Genomic DNA, 18424 nt, shown 5'->3' with positions numbered 1-18424 from the left:
TTTGTATGAGAGATACTCCAGTTCCCTCCTCATCCTTGTAGTCCTTTGCTGGACTCCGTCCAGTAGTTCCCCATCTTTCCTGAACTGAGGAGCCCAGAAATCATAGAATCATAGGGGTTGGAAGAGACCTCAAGAGATCATCGTGTCCAACCCCCCTGCCAAAGCAGCTCCCCAGCTCATATTGCACAGATAGGCATCCAGACAGGTCTTGAATATCTCCAGAGATGGAGACTCCACCACCTCCCTGGGTAGCCTGTCCCAGGGCTCTGTCACCCTCACTGGGAAAAAGTTCTTCTGCATGTTGGTGCAGAACTTCCTGTGCTCCAACTTGCAGCCATTGCCCCTTGTCCTGTCCCAACAGACCACTGAAAAGGGGCTGGCTGATTCCCCCTGCATCCCATACTTCAGATATTTATAAACATTAATAAAGTCCCCCCTTAGTCTTCTTTTCTCAAGGCTGAACAGTCCCAACTTACTCAGCCTTTCCTCATAGAGGAGATGCTCAAGGCCCTTAATCATCTTTGTAGCCCTTCTCTGGACTCTCTCCAGGAGATCCCTGTGTTTTTTATACCAGGGAACCCAGAACTGGACACAATACCCCAAGTGGGACCTGACCAGGGCAGAGTAGAGGAGAAAGAGAATCTTGGTGGACCTGTTGGTCATGCTTTTCTCAATGCACTCCAGGACAGCACTGGCCTTCTTGGCCACCAGGGCACATTGCTGGCTCATGGATAACTTGTTGCCACTCTCCCCAGTTTTCTATTATTGGCAAAGTTGTAGAGATCAAGAACAGCCTCCTCTTCTCCCGGCTAAGCAACACCAGCTCCCTCAGCTTCTCCGTAGATGACTTGTTCTCTAGACCATTCACTGGTTTTGTTTCCCTTTTCTGGACATGCTTCAGCACTTCAGTGTCTTCTTGTAGTGAGGGGCCCAAAACTGAACACAGTACTCAAGTCCGAGGCCAGTCTTCTTCCCGGCTAGCTTGTCTTTTGGCAAATGGGCATGGCCTGCTTTTGTGCCTTTAAGAGGTCCTCCCTGAAGAGTGTCCAGTCTTCCTGGACTACTCTGCCACCCAAGAGACTGTGTCAACCAGCCTCCTAAATTGGCCAAAGTCTGCCACTGACCCCCCTCCTTACCTTGTTAAGAATCAAAAATTATGTTATTTCGTGACTGTTATGCCCAAGGCAGCCCCCATGATATCATCCACAAGTCCTTCTCTGTTCATAAACAACAGGTCCAGAGGGGCACCTTCTCAGCAGGCCTGGTAGCGTGTAAACTGACTCATGATCAAAAAACCCCAAATTCTGCTGGCGACACCAGGCCTCTTCCCCAGTAGCACCAGAGGTAATGGCTACAAACTAGTGCTGTTATTTGTTAACAGTAGGCATAATAAGGCCGAACTTATGAGACACACGGTAAATGTACAGTCCAGTATTCTTTTTAAAAGGATGTATGACTTCAAAAAAAGAAATGCATATGCTTGCACAGAAGTACATGTGGAGATGTCTAACAACATCAAACTGAAAGATAACTACAAGGCATGTGTAAAACACCTATATAACATCAAAAACAGCTGTGTATCAAATGTCTGTGAATAAAGTGTCCAAGTAAGCCAACAATTAAAATACTGAAACACTTCTACTTGCTAACTGTAAAGATTTCTGAAAGTGCCAGATAATTGTGATTCGGTGATTCACTCTTATTTTAAAAAATAGAAAAATGTGAAAAAATTTACTTAAGTAAACAACAAAATTCTACATCAGTGCAACATGAATTACAACAGTAATCCAGTTATTTTTCTACTTAAAGGCATTAGTTCAGTAGCTTTTTGTGTTTTTTTGCAGTATAATGCGATTAAGACTCACAGGATGACCTTCTTATTTGGGACATGCTACTGTGAACGCTTGGAAGTGCAAATCCATTCTATACAAACAAAATAGAAGAATTGGGGGTGGGTGAGGATGGGAAGATGTGAAATAAGCAATATGTCAGAAAAAATAAAGATGATTGACACATTTTGAAACTATTGTTTTAGCACGTAAGCATTAAAAATTATAATAAATACAAAATTGAGTAAACTTATAATCACTATAAAAATTTGTAGGTTTTACCTTACAAAGCCAACATGTGCATTTAGACATCTGAACAGTAGCTTACAAAACACATTCGGAAGCTGAACACCACTGAAGTAGCATACAGCCCTGTTCTCTCTGCACATGCACTTCTCTAAAAAATCCAACTTCTCAGCCAGTCTAATCTGAAATAAAAACATCTTCAAAGGTCATGACCTTCAGTGATTTAAAGCTTATTCTGTTTTCTTTGTCTGTCTTTTCTTAACACCTTCACGGTGCTGTTCAGAAGAAGACGGGTCACAGACTGAAGAGCCATTGGAAGATGCAGCACCTTCAACTTTAGCTTTGGGTGGTGTCTTTTGCAAGCCAAAGAACATATGGCCTAATGCAGCCTCAAAGGGAGCAAGTGGAGAAGTTGCAGACTTTGTCAACATCATTGTTACCTATGAAGAACAAAGATCAAGTTACCATAAAAGTTATAGTGACTTCACAACAACTGAAAACAAGTTCAAATCTGAATGGATGTATGGCATTTCTAACTTTCTACATGACCATGAAGCCATACCACCGAGAACAGAAATTGGTTAATTTTACCTTGAATTAATCAAAGATTACTTTTCCCTGTGACCTATGCTTTTCATACAGCTATACACAAACAACATGCCAAAAAACTTCCTACGTGTTTACTAAAATAACCACATTTAATGTCATACAACTAAGGTGAAAAGCAACTTCTGCATCTACATTTTGTACAAACTGAAAAACCATTTAGGTGGAGATTCTTTAGAATACATAACTTGGCATCAGAACAGAAAAAAATGGTTCTGTAGATCCAGGTACTAGACCAGTCTATACTGCAACAGTTACTACAGCTTTCTACAGGTTTCTAAACCAAGACACTACTACAGGACTATGGCAGATGCACAACTCTTCTGTTATTTGTTAAGTTCCAGATTGTCCGTATGACCATCAGTTTAAGAACTTCATTGCAGCCTGACAGCCAGCTTCTGCAGACAGCTGAAATATCTCACTTGTTCTAGAATAGCATCCCATTCCTGCTCCATTTCCGATATCTGGAGTTCAACAATGCCTTTATTGTTTTAGGTTGATAACCATGAGCATCAGCTTAATGTCTTGGCTCCCTACAGCAACTTCACTAGAATTAAACTTGTCAGCTCCTTCACAGAAAGGAGACTGGCAACCACTACTTTAAGACCGTCTCTAGTCTGTTCGATAGCAGCTCTGAAGCTCTTAAAATCACCGGACTTCTGCTAACACAGAGACTACACTTTCTTATTAGCAAATAATCCTGAAGACAGGCGTCATCCTGAAAATGAACAAGACTGGAAGGATTAAAGGATTCAATTGAGTAGTATCTATTTTATTATAAAAGTAGTTACAGCTACTTCAAAGGGCTTTTGATCCACTTTCTCTGCCTACCTAAATGCTTATGTTGTGAACACTTTATGCTAGATGGTTGGTTTATTTTGCAAACCCACAGATGACTGCACAGATAAAAGGACGATATTAAGCAACTAACAAAAGGCAGAGAACAGGAGAGTTTATTTCTTTAAGTGTATGCTTTGTTGAGATATATGGTCACACAAGCCTTGCATTCTCAACTGTTGGATGCCAAAATCCCTCCCCCTGTCGTCCCCCCCGCTTATTTTTTTCCTTCCCATACATTGAACAGTAATGCTAGTAGAATAGTCTTCTGTTCTGTTCATGTACAGAAGACTGGACATAGGTTTAAGACTTCAGTAGGAGCTGGCCTTCCCATCCAGCAACCTGTAATCTAACTTGTGGTAGAATATTTAATGAGGTTGAGTGCACCCTCAGCAAGCTTGCAGTTACCAAGCTGAGTGGTGCAGCTGACACGCTGGAAGGACATGATGTCATCCAGAGGGATGTGTAGACGCTGGAGAGGTGGGCCCATATGAACCTTATGAGGTTCAACAAGAACAAGTGCAAGGTCCTGCACCTGGGTCACGGCAATCCTTGTCATCAATGCAGGCTGAGAGAAAAAGTGATAGCGAGCAGCCCTGCAAAGAAGAACCTAGGGGAGCTGGTGGATGAGAAGCTCAACATGAGCCAACAATGCATGCAGGCAGGCCAGAAGGCCAAGCATACCCTGGGCTGCATCAAACGGAAAGTGACCAGCAGGTTGAGGGAGGTGATTCTGCCCCTCAACTCCACTCTCGTTAGACCCCCACCTGCAGTCCAACATAGAAGGACATGGAACTGTTGGGATGGGTCCAGAGGAGAGCCACAAAGACGATTAGAGCGCTGGAGCACCTCTCCTATGACGACAGGCTGAGAGAGTTAGGGTTGTTCAGGCTGGAGAAGGCTCCAGGGAAACCTTGTATCAGCCTTCGAGTACCTGAAGGGGCCTACAAGAAAGCTGGGGAGGGACTTTTGAGAAGGGCATGTGGTGATAGGACAAAGGGGAACAGTTACAAATTGGAAGGGGGTAGATTTAAATTGGATATTAGGAAAAAATTCTTCACTACAAGGGTGGTGAGACATTGGAACAGGTTGCCCAGGGAGGTGGTGGCTGCCCCCTCCCTGGAGGTCTTCAAGGCCAGGTTGGATGGGGCCTTGAGCAGCCTCTTCTAGTGAGAGATGTCCTTGCCCATGATGGGGGTTTTGGACCTTGATGATCTTTAAGGTCCCTTCCAACCCTAATCATTCTATGATTCTATGACTTTTTGCTCTGAAATAATTAAATAAAGATGTTTTCTGTTGTTCAGTTATTTGCAATAGGTTCATATTCTTACCTTGGAGACAACAAGAAAGATGGTGTATAAAAACACGAGGTTGTGTCTTGCTATTGGTAAGTACTGGCTGCGTTGCAAGGTAAAAAGAACCGCTCCTATCAAAGTTACTTTCACAGGGCTGGAAATCAAACAAACAATGTTAGTTTCTTTTCTTCAGAGTAAAAGTTGCCATGGCCTGGAAAGGAATAAACATTCCTCGTGTGCAAAAGAATTACTTCTGAATAGAACTAATGAAAACTTGTAGTAACAACAAGAAGACCTGAAACCTAGCTATAATTAAACTAATATTTTCAATTTATATACTATTTATATACTATTTCTATGCCTTCTGTCCACAATATGGACAAGCATGAAGATCAGCACTACTTTATCAACCCAGCAAACTCATGTTTGACAAATCCTCCTCAAAATAATGCCTCTATTCAGACTCTACATGCGAGCTTGCTCACTCCCAATATATCTTTCCAAAGAGCTAAATCACAAAACTTGCGCTACTCAGACTAGAATTAAAAATAGGTTCCTCTCCTACATTCCAGGTGTTAGTTACTTTGAGGAGGTGTTTAATATGTTGAAGAGCACCACAGTCCAAGTTTTGGTCCACTGTGACAATCCCGCAGTTCAAAGGTTGTAGTCAGCTCGTATTTTACCTGAGCCAGGCCTACATTACCAGGTTTTGCCAACACAGCCGTGTTGATCTGGGACACACAAAGATTGACATCTTTGAGCTGTCTTCGTTGTGGTGATAAATCCACTGCTAGTTATTACTGACAGTGACCTCTTCCTTCTGGAAGTTTGCTTTCAAGAGTGCTGCTTGGGCACCAATGGAGGGAGAGAAATTCTAAATATCTGGAACCTCAGAAAAAGCCAACAACTGACACAGGCCACAAAAAGTTGAAATACCATCAAAGAAATTTATACCTACATTTTTTTTCTGTTACTCTGTTGTTAAGAGTGGCTGCAGAAAAGCATGTTATAATTTTATTCCTGAGAGTAAGATGGGAAAAATGAAATTACCATTGTGAGCTTATCTTGACTTAGAAAGCAGCTTGCAGCTTTCCAGCCAGGCTCAATTCTCATTTTACTGTACAGACTAAACTGGGAACCATGTAACATTCCCGTTCTTTGCTTGTGCAACAGAATTAACATCTTCTGTCTTGTGGTACATTTTTGTTATACTGAATAACCAACTTGCACCTTTCCATGTAACTGCTATCTATGGAGGAAAACAGTACTTGCAGAGAAAGTGAGAGTGACGATGCTGAAAAAGAAGTCATCTTAGTAATGCTTAGAGCATGCACCAAAAAAGACTTCACTTTTATACTGCTGCCACCACTGTCCTTTCACTTTAGATAGAGGACCACATCTGGGCAAGAGAAATCAAGTCAATACTGCTGTCCATCAGCTTCATACTGACTCAACAGTGTTTTCTGCCAAATAATTTTTGTTGACTCATCTTCCCATTTGGAGTTCTTGTGCTGTAAACCTAAAGCGATTAAAACATCTGCTAAAATTACTCAAGATCATCAACCAATTTTTCACAACATACACACCAAAGCATGGAACACAATCGCATCCTGCTGCTTTTCTGCTTAATCTGAACCACTACAGGGAATGTCAACACAAGGTGTTGGCAAAACAGCAGTTAACACATTGCAATCTTTATGAAAAACTTACTAGGACATATTCAGTAGTTCGTTGGTTTCAGGTTTCCACACTCCTCTCACCAACTGCTCAAAGTTGGAAATTAGGCCACCACCAGCTCCTGAAATTGCAGAGATTTATGATAGGCCTCCACTGACTGCTACCATTATTGTACAACCTATTATTACATCCTATTGTTACATCAGGTGCCAAACGTAGAACCCAAAGCTCAGACTAATCCAATCTTTTATACATGCATGACTTGAGCAACCAACATGAAAACTCTGAGGTTTAGCTACTTAGAAGAACCTCAGGTTTACCTTTATGTGATAGCATCTGAACTGATGCATTTATCACTACAGGCAAACGCCAAATCTACAATGAGGTTTATATAATTCCATTCTTCATGTCATCATGTAAGTACAGAGAGTGTCTTTATAAACTATATGAGGACACTCTGCAACAAAGAAAATATGTATTTTTACATTAAAAGAATACAAGACATAAGAAGGTGTTAGCCACTCTGGCCAATGAGACTGATCTGTCTTATAACCTGAAAAAATAGTACGTGAGAACATCACATTAACATGCCTTGCTTTTCAAAGTAGAAAAGAATCAAGCAAATAGAAACAAGACATGCTACTACTTCCTGAAGTGGTTCTAAGGTTGTCCCTACAAATAACAGCTGCTACAAAAGTAGCTTCCAGACTCATGAAGCACATGCAAGAAAAACTCTTGAGGAAATACTCTGTCCGGAAGTTAACTAAGCACTGAAGCTATTTATTTAGATCTATTTCTTTACTACCAGCCATTGCCCACCCTACAAGTCCTTGGAAGATCTTCTGAAGAAATAAGATGAACTTCCCCCAAAGTCATTCAATGTCACCTTTAATCCAGGCAGAAACCTGCCTCACAGGCTTTTCTTTTGAAGAGGTAACAGACTGTGTTAGGACTATCTTATCCAGCACAAGAAATGTTGCTACAGTTACGCTGACAGGCTAGACACTTAAATACCACTCCAAAACATCACAATCCATCAGGACAAGATGTTATGCATGTTACCTCTGGCCCAGCCCACAGCTACCATGACAAGCCAGGCATCTTTGAAGTGTCTGTCTGCATGTGCAATGCCAGCTGTTATCTTCCAAGTCCTAGTCACTTCTTTCATGCCTGCAACTGCAAGCCGAAGAGGCAGAAAGGCAAAGCACTGGTAGAATATGTCTTGTGGGCAGTAAAACACAAGGTACCTGAAAATCATGAGAAAGCCCGTTAGCAACATTCAAAACTTTTTTGCTAAGGAATTTACTCTCTAACAAACTTTGAAGATATTTTTGGAATATGACTAACAATGCATGATACACTACAGATAACTCACTGTTTTGTGTGGTAGACATATCAGAACAGATCTGAAATGCTTCTGAGCATGCTTGAGGTCTTGGCACCAAAATAACCCAATGTTATTTGAAGTTGTTCTTACTGCCTCATTGTGCCAGAGAATAATCTATTAAAGTCCATGAGAAACAGTTTTATCAACTGTTCGATAGCTTACATTTATAATTGCCATTATTAGATTAGGGTCTGACTGACTTGTGTGGGTTTTTTGTGGGCTTTTTTTTGTTGGTGGTGGCTTTTGTTTGTTCGTTTTCAATAGTATTACATCAGGGCAGTAAATTACATGCTGACAACATGCTTTCATACTGATAGGTACATGGAATTACATAACTGCAAGAATGCCTCCACTACTTAGTGTCATGCCTGATGAAATGCCCAGCTATTTTCAAACATATTTCACATCTTAATAACCCCCAATAACTTGTCCAGCTTGTCAATTACAAGCACATTTCTTTTGTTGGAGAGTTAGAAGCACAGTACTCAAAATTTAATAATATCTTTTATCAACTTGCTTTTAAAATAGAATAAATTTAGTGATGGCTAAAAATTAAATCCTAATCTGACAGTAAATTTCAAAATATTAAATTATGTGGTGCTTTATTGTATCCCTTCAATTATAAACAAAATTCAGTATGTAGAGACATTCAATGTCTCAAAAATTAAGATTAATTATCTAGAATATTTCAGCACAGGAATAAGAGAGTAACAAGTAAAAGCAGAGAAAGCCTTTTAAAAGATGCAAAGGACAGAAAAAAAGAGGGGAAAAGGAGAAGGAAAATTTAAAAGGGAGAGGGAAAAAAGAGGAAAGGAGGGGAAAGGGAGGAAGAGGGGGAGGGTATAGTGGAGCGGAAGAAAAAAGGGGAGAGAGAAAAAGAAAAAATTATAAAAAAGGGGAAAATATTAAAAAGAGAAAAAAGATAAAAGATGCTTGTTGGTTTAGGCTTCTGAGCTCGATCCTGTCTACGAAGAATTTCTAAGGTTGTATCCTTCTCCTGTTTACTAGGCTGCAATATAGGGATATACCTCTTGTATCTAGTTTACTTCATTAGAGCTATTAGCAGATGTCACAACCAGGAGGAGTCATGCTTCTTGCTTAGAGATTAGAATCAGGACAGCACTTAAGGTTTGGGGTTTTATTTCTGAGGGAGATAAAAAAAAATTGCCAATCCTTTATTACTGAATGCCAGGAAGCTTCCTGCCCAGAAAGGCAAAATTTAGCTAGAATCCTGTCCTAGTTCTGTATCTTCTTTTTCTGTAATGGATATAGTACTTCGTCACAGCAAACTTCTAAAGCTTCTTCACTTAAAGACCTCCCAGACTGGAGTATGCAACAGCCTATTCCTCACATATTAAAAAGTTATTGGATTTCACATTATAGCTAACTACTGCTCTGATGTTCAGTCTTAGCTTTAACTGTTAAATGACTTGCATCCTTCATTTTTCTGCTGTTGTAAAGTCAATTATCTTTGTATTCAACCAAGACCAGTCAAAGGCATACAGAAAACATGTATTTTAATGGCTACTGCAAATAGCCATTCAAGCCATGTACTCAGAGAGCACTAACCAGAACTGATTTACAATTCCAGAATGTGGGTTTAGGACTGTGAAGCACGTGTAACTGGATTGAAACTAGCCTTGGTAGTCCCACCACAGCATTTTTTTCCCTGTCGTTCCTGCAAGCAACACTTGCTAACAGTAGATGTCACTGTCCTACAGGCTATTTAGGAGCATTTCTCAAGCACACACAACCCCTTTTGTTTTCCAGTTTTATGTACGGCTTGGGGAATTTTGTTTCACATGATTTGGGACTGAGAATTAATGTCATTATACCCACAAAGTGCGAACTTTGTAAAGCTACAAGCTTAAAAGGTTTCATAATATACATAGCTCCACATTAAATCCTCATTTTATTTGTGCACAGCAAATCGCATTTGACCACGTTAAGTTCAAGAGAAATCATATTCTGTTTATGTGTACGCCTAACTCAAGACATTTGTTAAAACAAGCAGTCATGTTGCCTGTACCAGACTATGAGCCATAAGCAGATTCTATAAGCTTTGCTACTACTGCACTATTTACTGCACATTATTCATTTCCCAAATGAAATCTGTCTCTTCTGCTGCAATGCGAAGACCGGAAGACTAACTGTATGCAGATATACACCTGCAGATACAAACACTTTCGTTTTAATGAATTTCCAATTACAAAACGTAAGGGGCTACAAGCAACAGATACTAAAGGATTTCAAGTAGTTAACACTCTTCTTTGACTTTTAAATTCAAAACCACACTGCCGCTCACAAATTCTGTTAGGTTTGAAGGCTCCTTAGAAGATCACTTTCTGGAACAACTGAAGTCCATACATATATGAAAGTTACCCCACAGCTTTTTCTGAATTACAGAACAGGCCAAAGGACTGACTTGTTCACATACCTGATTACCCATTCAGCCCTCTACTCTCTTCCACTACAATGCCCATTCATATTTTTGAAAGGGCAAAATATAGAAAGAAAAAAATAATCGTGTCAGGAAGTAGCAACTAGAGAAGAGGAAGGACCATCTCTGTCTTTGACCACAAATTTCAGAAAAATATGAAACTTAACAGCTGCCAGGTTCTGGTCCCCCAGAGCTATTGCTGAAAAACAAGACTTGGTTCATGACTTACCTAGATCCAAAAAACTGAAGTTCACTTTATTTCAAGATCATGTTTTCAACTGTTTGACCAGGAATACCATAAAAATTTAAGGCAAGCACAGCCTAATGACTGAGCATTTTGTTATACAGCAGCCCATAAGAGTTACTCTCTTAACAGCATTTTACTCCTATAGAGTAAAGTGCAGTGACTTTCTGGATGAAGAGAAAGGATCCAAATCCCCAGCATTTTAAAGTTAAGCTTCTGACTTACATTGAAGCCATCCATACCCTGGGCTGCAAAAACACAGTGTGACCCAGCAGGTCAAGAGAGGTGATTCTGCCTCTCTACTTGCTGTGGTACTGCATCCAGCTCTGGGGTCTCCAGTACACGAAGCTGCTGGAGCAAGTCCAGAGGGCCACAAAGATGACCAAAGGACTGGAGCAGCATTCCTATGAAAGAGTGGACCTTGTTCAGCCTGGAGAAAAGAAAGCTCTGAGGAGACCTTCCAGTAGCTAGAGGGGACCTACAGGTAAGAATGAGAGGAACTCTTTTATCAGGGGATCTAGTGATAGAACAATGGTTTTAAACTGAAAGTGGGTAGATTTAGATGGGACATTAGGAAGAAATTTTTCATTGTGAGGGCTGTGAAGCACTGGCACAGGCTGCCCAGAGAAGCTGTGTCTGCCCCATCCCTGGCAGTTTTCAAGGCCTGGTTGGTAGGGGCTTTGGGCAACCTGGTCTAGTGGAGGGTGTCCCTGCCCATGGCAGGGGGGGTGGACCTAGATGATCTTTGAGGTCCCCTCCCAAACTGTCCTATGATTTTGTAATAGCAGTTTACGAGATATGGCTTCCTCAAAACCAACACAACCATGTAACTCAATTGTTGCTGCTTACCATACTGAAGATGCCAGTAGAATATTTGTGCCTTTTGACAGAAATGCTACTGGAGGTTCTGCAAGCATCAGAGAAGACAAAACTGAACCACCAAAGCAATAAAGCATAGCACTAAACCAACAAGCAATTGGACTGCAGACTGCCACTTCCACAGCTCCTGAAACAAAGGGAAAAGATGCATAAATAGAAATAAACATTTGAGAATCATAACGTGTTTGGAAAGTCAGCATTTTTCAAACCATTCAGTCCAGCATTGTTACTTTAGATAATGAAAAATCCTGCAGAAAACTTCAGAGCATACTGACTTAAGTATATGCTATTGAAATAAAAGTGAAAGACTGATATTGTGTTCTCTGAACATCTTTTGTGTGTTGTTTTATTGTAAATGTTTGGCTACCCTGAAAGAAAAGCTTTCAGAGCATTGCTGAGAGGTCCATAGTAATCTGGCTTTCAAATGTGTATTAAAAATACACAAGTGGCTTTGATAACCTAGACAAGATTGGTCTTGGTAACTGCTTGGGGGTTATTCTGCAAATTGCATTTCTGCTTTTGAATGTTCATGAAAACAAGGTCACTGCTTGTTTGTTTTCTCATAATGCCTTTGCTCACTGTGTTTGCTGACCAAAATTAAAGCAGTATCCAAAACAAACACTAAACAGTTTCACCTGCAATCCTGAACAGAGAACAAAGGTTACCCAAAGCCATAATTGTAAATTTGGCTTGTAAACTTAATTATGCCTTTTAAATTTCAATTGAACTACACCAAAAGAAAAATATTAGAAGATTATACTGGAAGTAATGGGAAGCCTTAACCAGTTTCAGGGGGAAAAAATCACTTTATTAGAGCCAGAAATACCATCAATTAATTGTTCTGACTTCTTATTTCCATCTCGGAAGTCCAGTGTTGCCACTTTCCCCTTTACACAGGTGCAGACCTCTGTCTGCCTGAATTAGTTCCATTTTCCAGTCCAAAGGCTGACATTCACTACAGCAGAGATGAAACCTAGTGCCTGACCCAAAATGACATATGTCATCTGTCAGAGGAAAAGCTTTTGGTTTTCCAGGCATTTCTGTAGGAAAAGCAGCTTCTCACCCAGGACAAGAAGTTCAAACATATCAAAGAGAATACAGTTCTCACAATACAATTCATTTCATACAAAAGTATTAATAAGATTGTTTCAGTTTTGGTGCTGGCACAGCTATCAGATATTGCAGCACTATCTAAATTCCCATGTAACAGCCAATTTATGAAAATAAGCATTCCTAAGTATCATAAAATATCAGTATATAAAATAGCATCTATTTGTTTTAATAACATAGACTTTTTTTAACTATTGCATAATTTATTTGCCATACTGCAGAACCTGGTGCTCCAAATTGGTTATGCTCAGCTATGTTACTCTACATTACCACTTCTCCAAAGCAGCTATAAATTACATGTGTGTGCATACAATAAACAAGACAAAATTCTAATGCCTGCTGAAGTCACCTAATAGCAAAAGTAAAAATACAAAGTAGGCCATTACATCCAGAACCCGTATAACTCAATATGGACCTATCTTCATTATCACATGTGAAAAGGGTAGAACACTTCCAGAATATTAGTGGGTTTTGCTTACTGCATTGAGGTTCTGTCAATTTAAAATAAATAAACAAACCCTAAAAAAGTTGACAGCCATTCAGGAATAAAAAAAAAAAAGGCAAAATTGTATCAAGTACATGTGCGCTGGTCCATGGTAACATCCTTCTCACACCTATGCACTTGTTTGATGACACAGCCCCACTACAAGAGCTACTGTGTACCTACTTTATCACTAAAGGATTCAATTCCTTCTCTTGCAGCAAGGAGAGCACATGCTGTCCCCCATCCCCGCTCGGCAGTACTCTCTCTGCTGAGCAGCTCCACTAAAGCTGCTGTGGCATTATAGCACAAAGTGACCATTTAGAGAAGAAAGTCCCCCAAACTTTACAGGACAATGAGCTAACAGAGGTATAAGTCACAAATCACTACTGGAACTTGGGGGTACTGCAAATAGTTCAGCTGTTGTGTTATGCACAATCTTTGAACTCCCAGACAGATGTAATACAGGATGTAATCTGCACAGTAATCTGGTGTTGGAACAAGACCAGTAACCAGATCATGTCAGGAGGTTCCACATCCAAGAACTGCCAGTCTCCAGACCAGGTGCAAAAAAAAAAAAAAAAAAAAAACAACCTTCAAATTCAGACACCCCCTGACAGATGGGTGTACACCAACACCTCTTGCATTAGCATGATGCTTCTCACCTTGCATTGGCAGAGAAGTAATCACCTTAACATCCTACCAGCAACCTTCATCAGAGTATCAAGCTCTCTCTTCCCTCTCCACAAAAGGCAGGCAGCATGACTGAGAGCTAACTAACAAAACTTCTTCAGCGGGCGCTTGGTCAGATTTCTAACATAACAAATGGAAACCATTTCAAGTGCTGTGTCTTTGAATTTAACACACTGTATTTTATTTTTCACACACAGGCATTGACAGCTATTAATGAAACACAGCTAGTAACAACTAGTTTTAAGGACAAAATGGAAGACTGCCGTGTACTGGGTTTGAAAATGTTTGAACTGATTTCTATTGTACATCTGACATAATCTCCAGAACAACTTCCTTTCTCTCCTATATACTTTATGAAAATATTTTCATTATTTTTTCAATTCCTATACTATTAGGCAGATTTTTTAAAAATTAAAAACTTTTTTAAAAAAATCAATGAAATGTCGGAATTGTTTTAAAATCAGTTATCTGTTCTCTTTTTAAATCCATCCCCCCTCTCCCCCCTATAATTGGCAGCAAGTGGTTTCCAGTTTTGAGGAACCTGTAAGAATTACTATTATTATTACCAAATTGCCTTCTATGAGCAGGCTCTACAAGAAAGCATGTACATTTCTTCATTAAGCTATTACATGCAAAATAACAAGAGAAGGGAAACTCAACGGGACTTCAAGACTTTTCTATTGTTGAACATCAGTTTTCTTGACTAAAACACCAGTATTTAACAATTCATACCTGCTTTCTAAACAACACAGAAGGCAATGGGGCAAAAAATGCTGATACTTCTTTTAAAGCTCATCTTAGCATTGCTACCTAAATTACGACTGGGATGTAATCTTTCAGAAAAGTAACTCAATTTTAAGTGGGTCACTTGTTTAACAAGTGGTCATTTATATTTGTCCTGTGATGCATCCTCTAAAACTAATGAGGCATCATACAACCATGCAAACTATGATCTGCCAAAGGCCACCAGTCCCCCAAATGGTATACTTTAGAAAGTAAAGATAAGGTTTCAAGACGTAAGGACTATTTTTGAATACAGTTTTAAATGTTGTTTCTCGACAATAGTAATAAAATACCCCAATTTTTGACAGCAAACTTATTTCTGCCAGCAGGATAAGGCCTGCTTTAACCCTTCCAACATGTTCCAAACAGTCAATCAGGACACAGACAGACACACCTAAGTCTCAATCCAGAAGGATTTGAAGCACTTTTTCAAACCCTATTCAGCTACATGTAATAACACAGATTAAGCTAAAGGATTTATAGATTCAGATTTAATTTAGCAAAACTATGACCAAAAAAAGAAGTTTTCTTCAAATCACCAGAAACATCACAGAAAACTTGTAAGAACAGACCCAACATATTCCTGAAAAATACAATACTGCCTCAACACCCAACACCTTTTTCTGTCCCTACATCCCCCAAAAAGAAAATTGCCATTTCCACATCTGACTGGAGTTACAAAAGAGAAACTCCTAAGCAATCCCAAATGCACTAACCAAGAACATCTAGTTTAAAACTAAAGGCAGCACGTTGGTTGTCACTGCTGTAGTTCACCAGTACTTGCAAGTGAGCAAGAAAATCGAGCTAAAAGGACTGGTAAAGTCCCCATTAGTGTGCACCCATCCATGATACAACTATCCACAGTGAATGTGATCTTAAGCAGAGGGGGTGGAGGTGGCCTTTTAATGAGACAGTAATCTGGGATAAAATAAATGTGGCTCTAACTTGACTTCTTCTACAACCCTTGTATTGCCAGCCACTTAAAGTCACCCACGTACTCCCCAGTGAAATATAGTTACAGTTTTAAGTATCCAAAAAGATACAGTAATGCCTACAGAATATTAATCAGTCATAATATATCCATCCTGAGTATTTAATAATGACTTCTACTGCAATTATGATTTAATATGCAGTCTAAACTGCTTCAGGTGAGCAACAGACCAGCATGCGGTCCCCTAAATTACAGTTATTAATTTCACGTATTAGAGGATACTCAAGAGTCCTGAACTTTCCAGCTATTATGTTGATAAAAAAAAAATTATCAGCACGGATCTGACCAGACTTCTGACAGCATTTCTACTGTTGAGAAGTGCTTTCTCACCAAAACTATGCTGATAGTAGCAGAGACTCCTCTCACCCTGGCACTTCATGTCTTTTCCAGACAAAAATTTAAAGATAGTGTTCAATAGCGTCAAATACCTTGAGACAGAAAGCCCCATTTTGAATGGAATGATTATATTACACAATGCCACAGGTCAGCACCCAGAAACATTTTTAGCAGTAGTTAACAAAATGCTAGTGTACATAAGCACTTCACCTCAGTCTTCACACAGTCTGCTAAGTGCACTTACTCAGCAGGAAGTAAAAATTCACCTTCAGACATTCAGAGGCACCAAAGAACAAGGTCTCATGAAACAAACAGTACAGAGCCTTAAAAATCTGAAGCAAGCAGAGGCTCCAAAAGCTGCAGTATAATCCTGAAAGCCAGTTTAGTTTCCTGCTCCGTTATCAGCTGGGATGTACACTTCCGGTACCTGTCCAAAGACACACCCAGGTAGTTACTCTAAACGTTAAATCAAGGCAAATCTTTACATTTATCACAACTAAAAACTGGGCTTGGGACTAACAACCATAGTGCAAAACCTCTTCTAGGAAAGAGCATGTAGAGATTAAAGTGTTACTATGTGCACACAAATAAAATCCATGACCTTGTCACTGGGAGTGAAAAGGTTTCCTCGCTTAATCTTACAACCAACAGCTACAGCATGAAAAGTCGCCAGCACACACCCTGCTTATTAGATTCCCAGGTTCTGTTTCCTAGATGACAGAAGTGCCTTAACAGATTCCTGCATATCCAGGGTAAAGGATATAAACCCATGAACCGAGGAGCGGTGCTCTCACCTCTCAGAGAGGTGTCCTTTACTGGGCATTTTAGTGAGTCATGGGCTTGTGACCTGAGTTCCTTCTCTGTGTGTGCAGAAACCTAACTTTAGGGGGCTCAGTCCTTTTACTCTTGCAACCTCCAAAATCTTAAACTGCAAAAAAGTTTTCTAACAAAACTCCTGGTTGATTTCACCAGTGTCTCTAGTTCTGAGAAGGGAGGAAAAGTTCAGCTGGGTGCTTCCCATGTGGCTTCTGCAGTCAATTATTTACGACGGACTAATGAAGAGGGCAGAAAATCTTATTTGCACGCCTAGGGACTAACAGAGAACACCTAGGTTTTGATGCAGGAGCCGGACCCGGCGGGGGCTGGGCGAGGAGAGGCAGGCCAACTCCAGCAAAGACCTCCAGCAGCACGCAGCCGTTAAGTCTTTGCAACGCTCCGGCATAAAAGCCGAAACTTCTGCTTCTGGGGCCGTGAGGGAAGCCGGCAAACCTCTCACTACACCAAACCGAACACAACCCACCCGAGATTCTGTGGGCGTACTGCACAGGAGCTCGCTGTCACCCCAAATACACACAATCCAGAAGCAGCGGGGGAAGGAAACCCCCTCACACAGTAGCGTTTGGCAGGGTGGGCAGGCCTGGAGGCAAGCGATCCCGGAGGTGCTCCAACACTCTGGCCCGGACGAGGCACCTGCGGCTCCACAGTGGCAAAGCCCAGGCAAAGGCTGGTGAGCCCGGGCACCGCCCAGCACCCCCGGCCCGGACCCGCTCCCGCAGGCAGCCCCGCTCCCGGCACCCCGGCTACCCTCAGGCACCCCCCGCCATGTTGCGCGGCAGCCACTCTTGCCCGGCTGGGGCAGCCGGCGGCAGGGGACTGCGCGGCCCTTGCCCCTGGCCTAGCTGGACCGCGGGACGGAGAACACGATGGGAGGGACACGGGGGTACACGGCGGGAGACACGGGAAGGACAGGGAAGCACGCGGGGACAAGACGGGAACACGGGGGTGTGGGGTGGCTCAGACCCAGTCCGCTAACCGCGCCCGCTCACCCCGCTGCTCCTTCAGCGCCATGACGGATGCCACATAGTGCGCCAAGTCGAAGAAGGGAAACATGGGCAAGCGGGAGAAGAGCAACGGCACCTGCCACAGCTCCATGGCCGGGCGGCTGCGCGACGGAGGCACGGGGAGCGACTGCCCGGCGCGGCAGGGCCCCCAGCGGAAGCCCGGCCCATGCCGGCCTCCGTCAGCGGCGGGGCGGAGCTATCGGATCTGTCCGGGCAGCCGTGGGCCGGTGGAGCTGGGGGTGCGGCGGGTTTTTGTCAGGCCGTGTCGGGGACGCGCCGCTGCTGTTCCCGGCTGCCGTCGCTCGCAGGGGCGGACGCGCTTCTCCTTGTGCGCTGCCTGGCGCCCCTGGTCTGGCTGAACCCGGCCAGCCCCGCTCCCGGGTCCTGAGTAGCGGCGTTTCCGCTGCTGCACCTACTCGGGGCAGTTGGGTGACCCCGCGAGGGCTGGGGCCGGGAGCGGACGGGGGCAGCTGGTGAAAGCGTCGCCCGGAGCTCTTTGTGCAGACCGCCGTGTGCCGCAGCCGTGCCCCTCCCGGCGGGTGGGAGCGGGCGGTGCTCGCAGGCCCGGGGAGGGGGGGTGAGAGCTCCTCTCCCTGCACCTCGCGTCCCGGCTGCCTTGAACACGGCAGATGGCTGATCCACAGAACATTCGGAGTTGGAAAGGACCTCGAAAGATCATCTGGTCCAACCCCCCTGCCAGAGCAGGATCACCCGGACTAAATCCCACAGGAACGCACCCAGGTGGGTTT

At 42.3% G+C, this 18424-nt stretch overlaps 1 protein-coding gene across 1 annotated transcript; it reads right to left on the bottom strand.

Moving 5' to 3' along the window:
- Positions 1-1422: 1422 nt before the first annotated feature.
- TMEM38B (transmembrane protein 38B) lies at positions 1423-17775 on the bottom strand. Its single transcript, XM_084278133.1, has 6 exons — positions 17661-17775; positions 11411-11567; positions 7553-7737; positions 6524-6611; positions 4850-4967; positions 1423-2515 (listed from the first exon to the last, which is right to left on the bottom strand). The coding sequence occupies exons 1-6, from the start codon at positions 17764-17766 to the stop codon at positions 2306-2308; spliced, it is 864 nt and encodes a 287-aa protein (XP_084134259.1). The 5' UTR covers positions 17767-17775; the 3' UTR covers positions 1423-2305.
- Positions 17776-18424: the final 649 nt, after the last annotated feature.

This window comes from Gallinula chloropus (genome assembly GCF_964237585.1).
Source record: "Gallinula chloropus genome assembly, chromosome: Z".
Classification (NCBI taxonomy): domain Eukaryota; kingdom Metazoa; phylum Chordata; class Aves; order Gruiformes; family Rallidae; genus Gallinula; species Gallinula chloropus.
The sequence above is the reverse complement of the archived record's forward strand: the minus strand, read 5'-3'. Positions and strand labels throughout refer to the sequence as shown.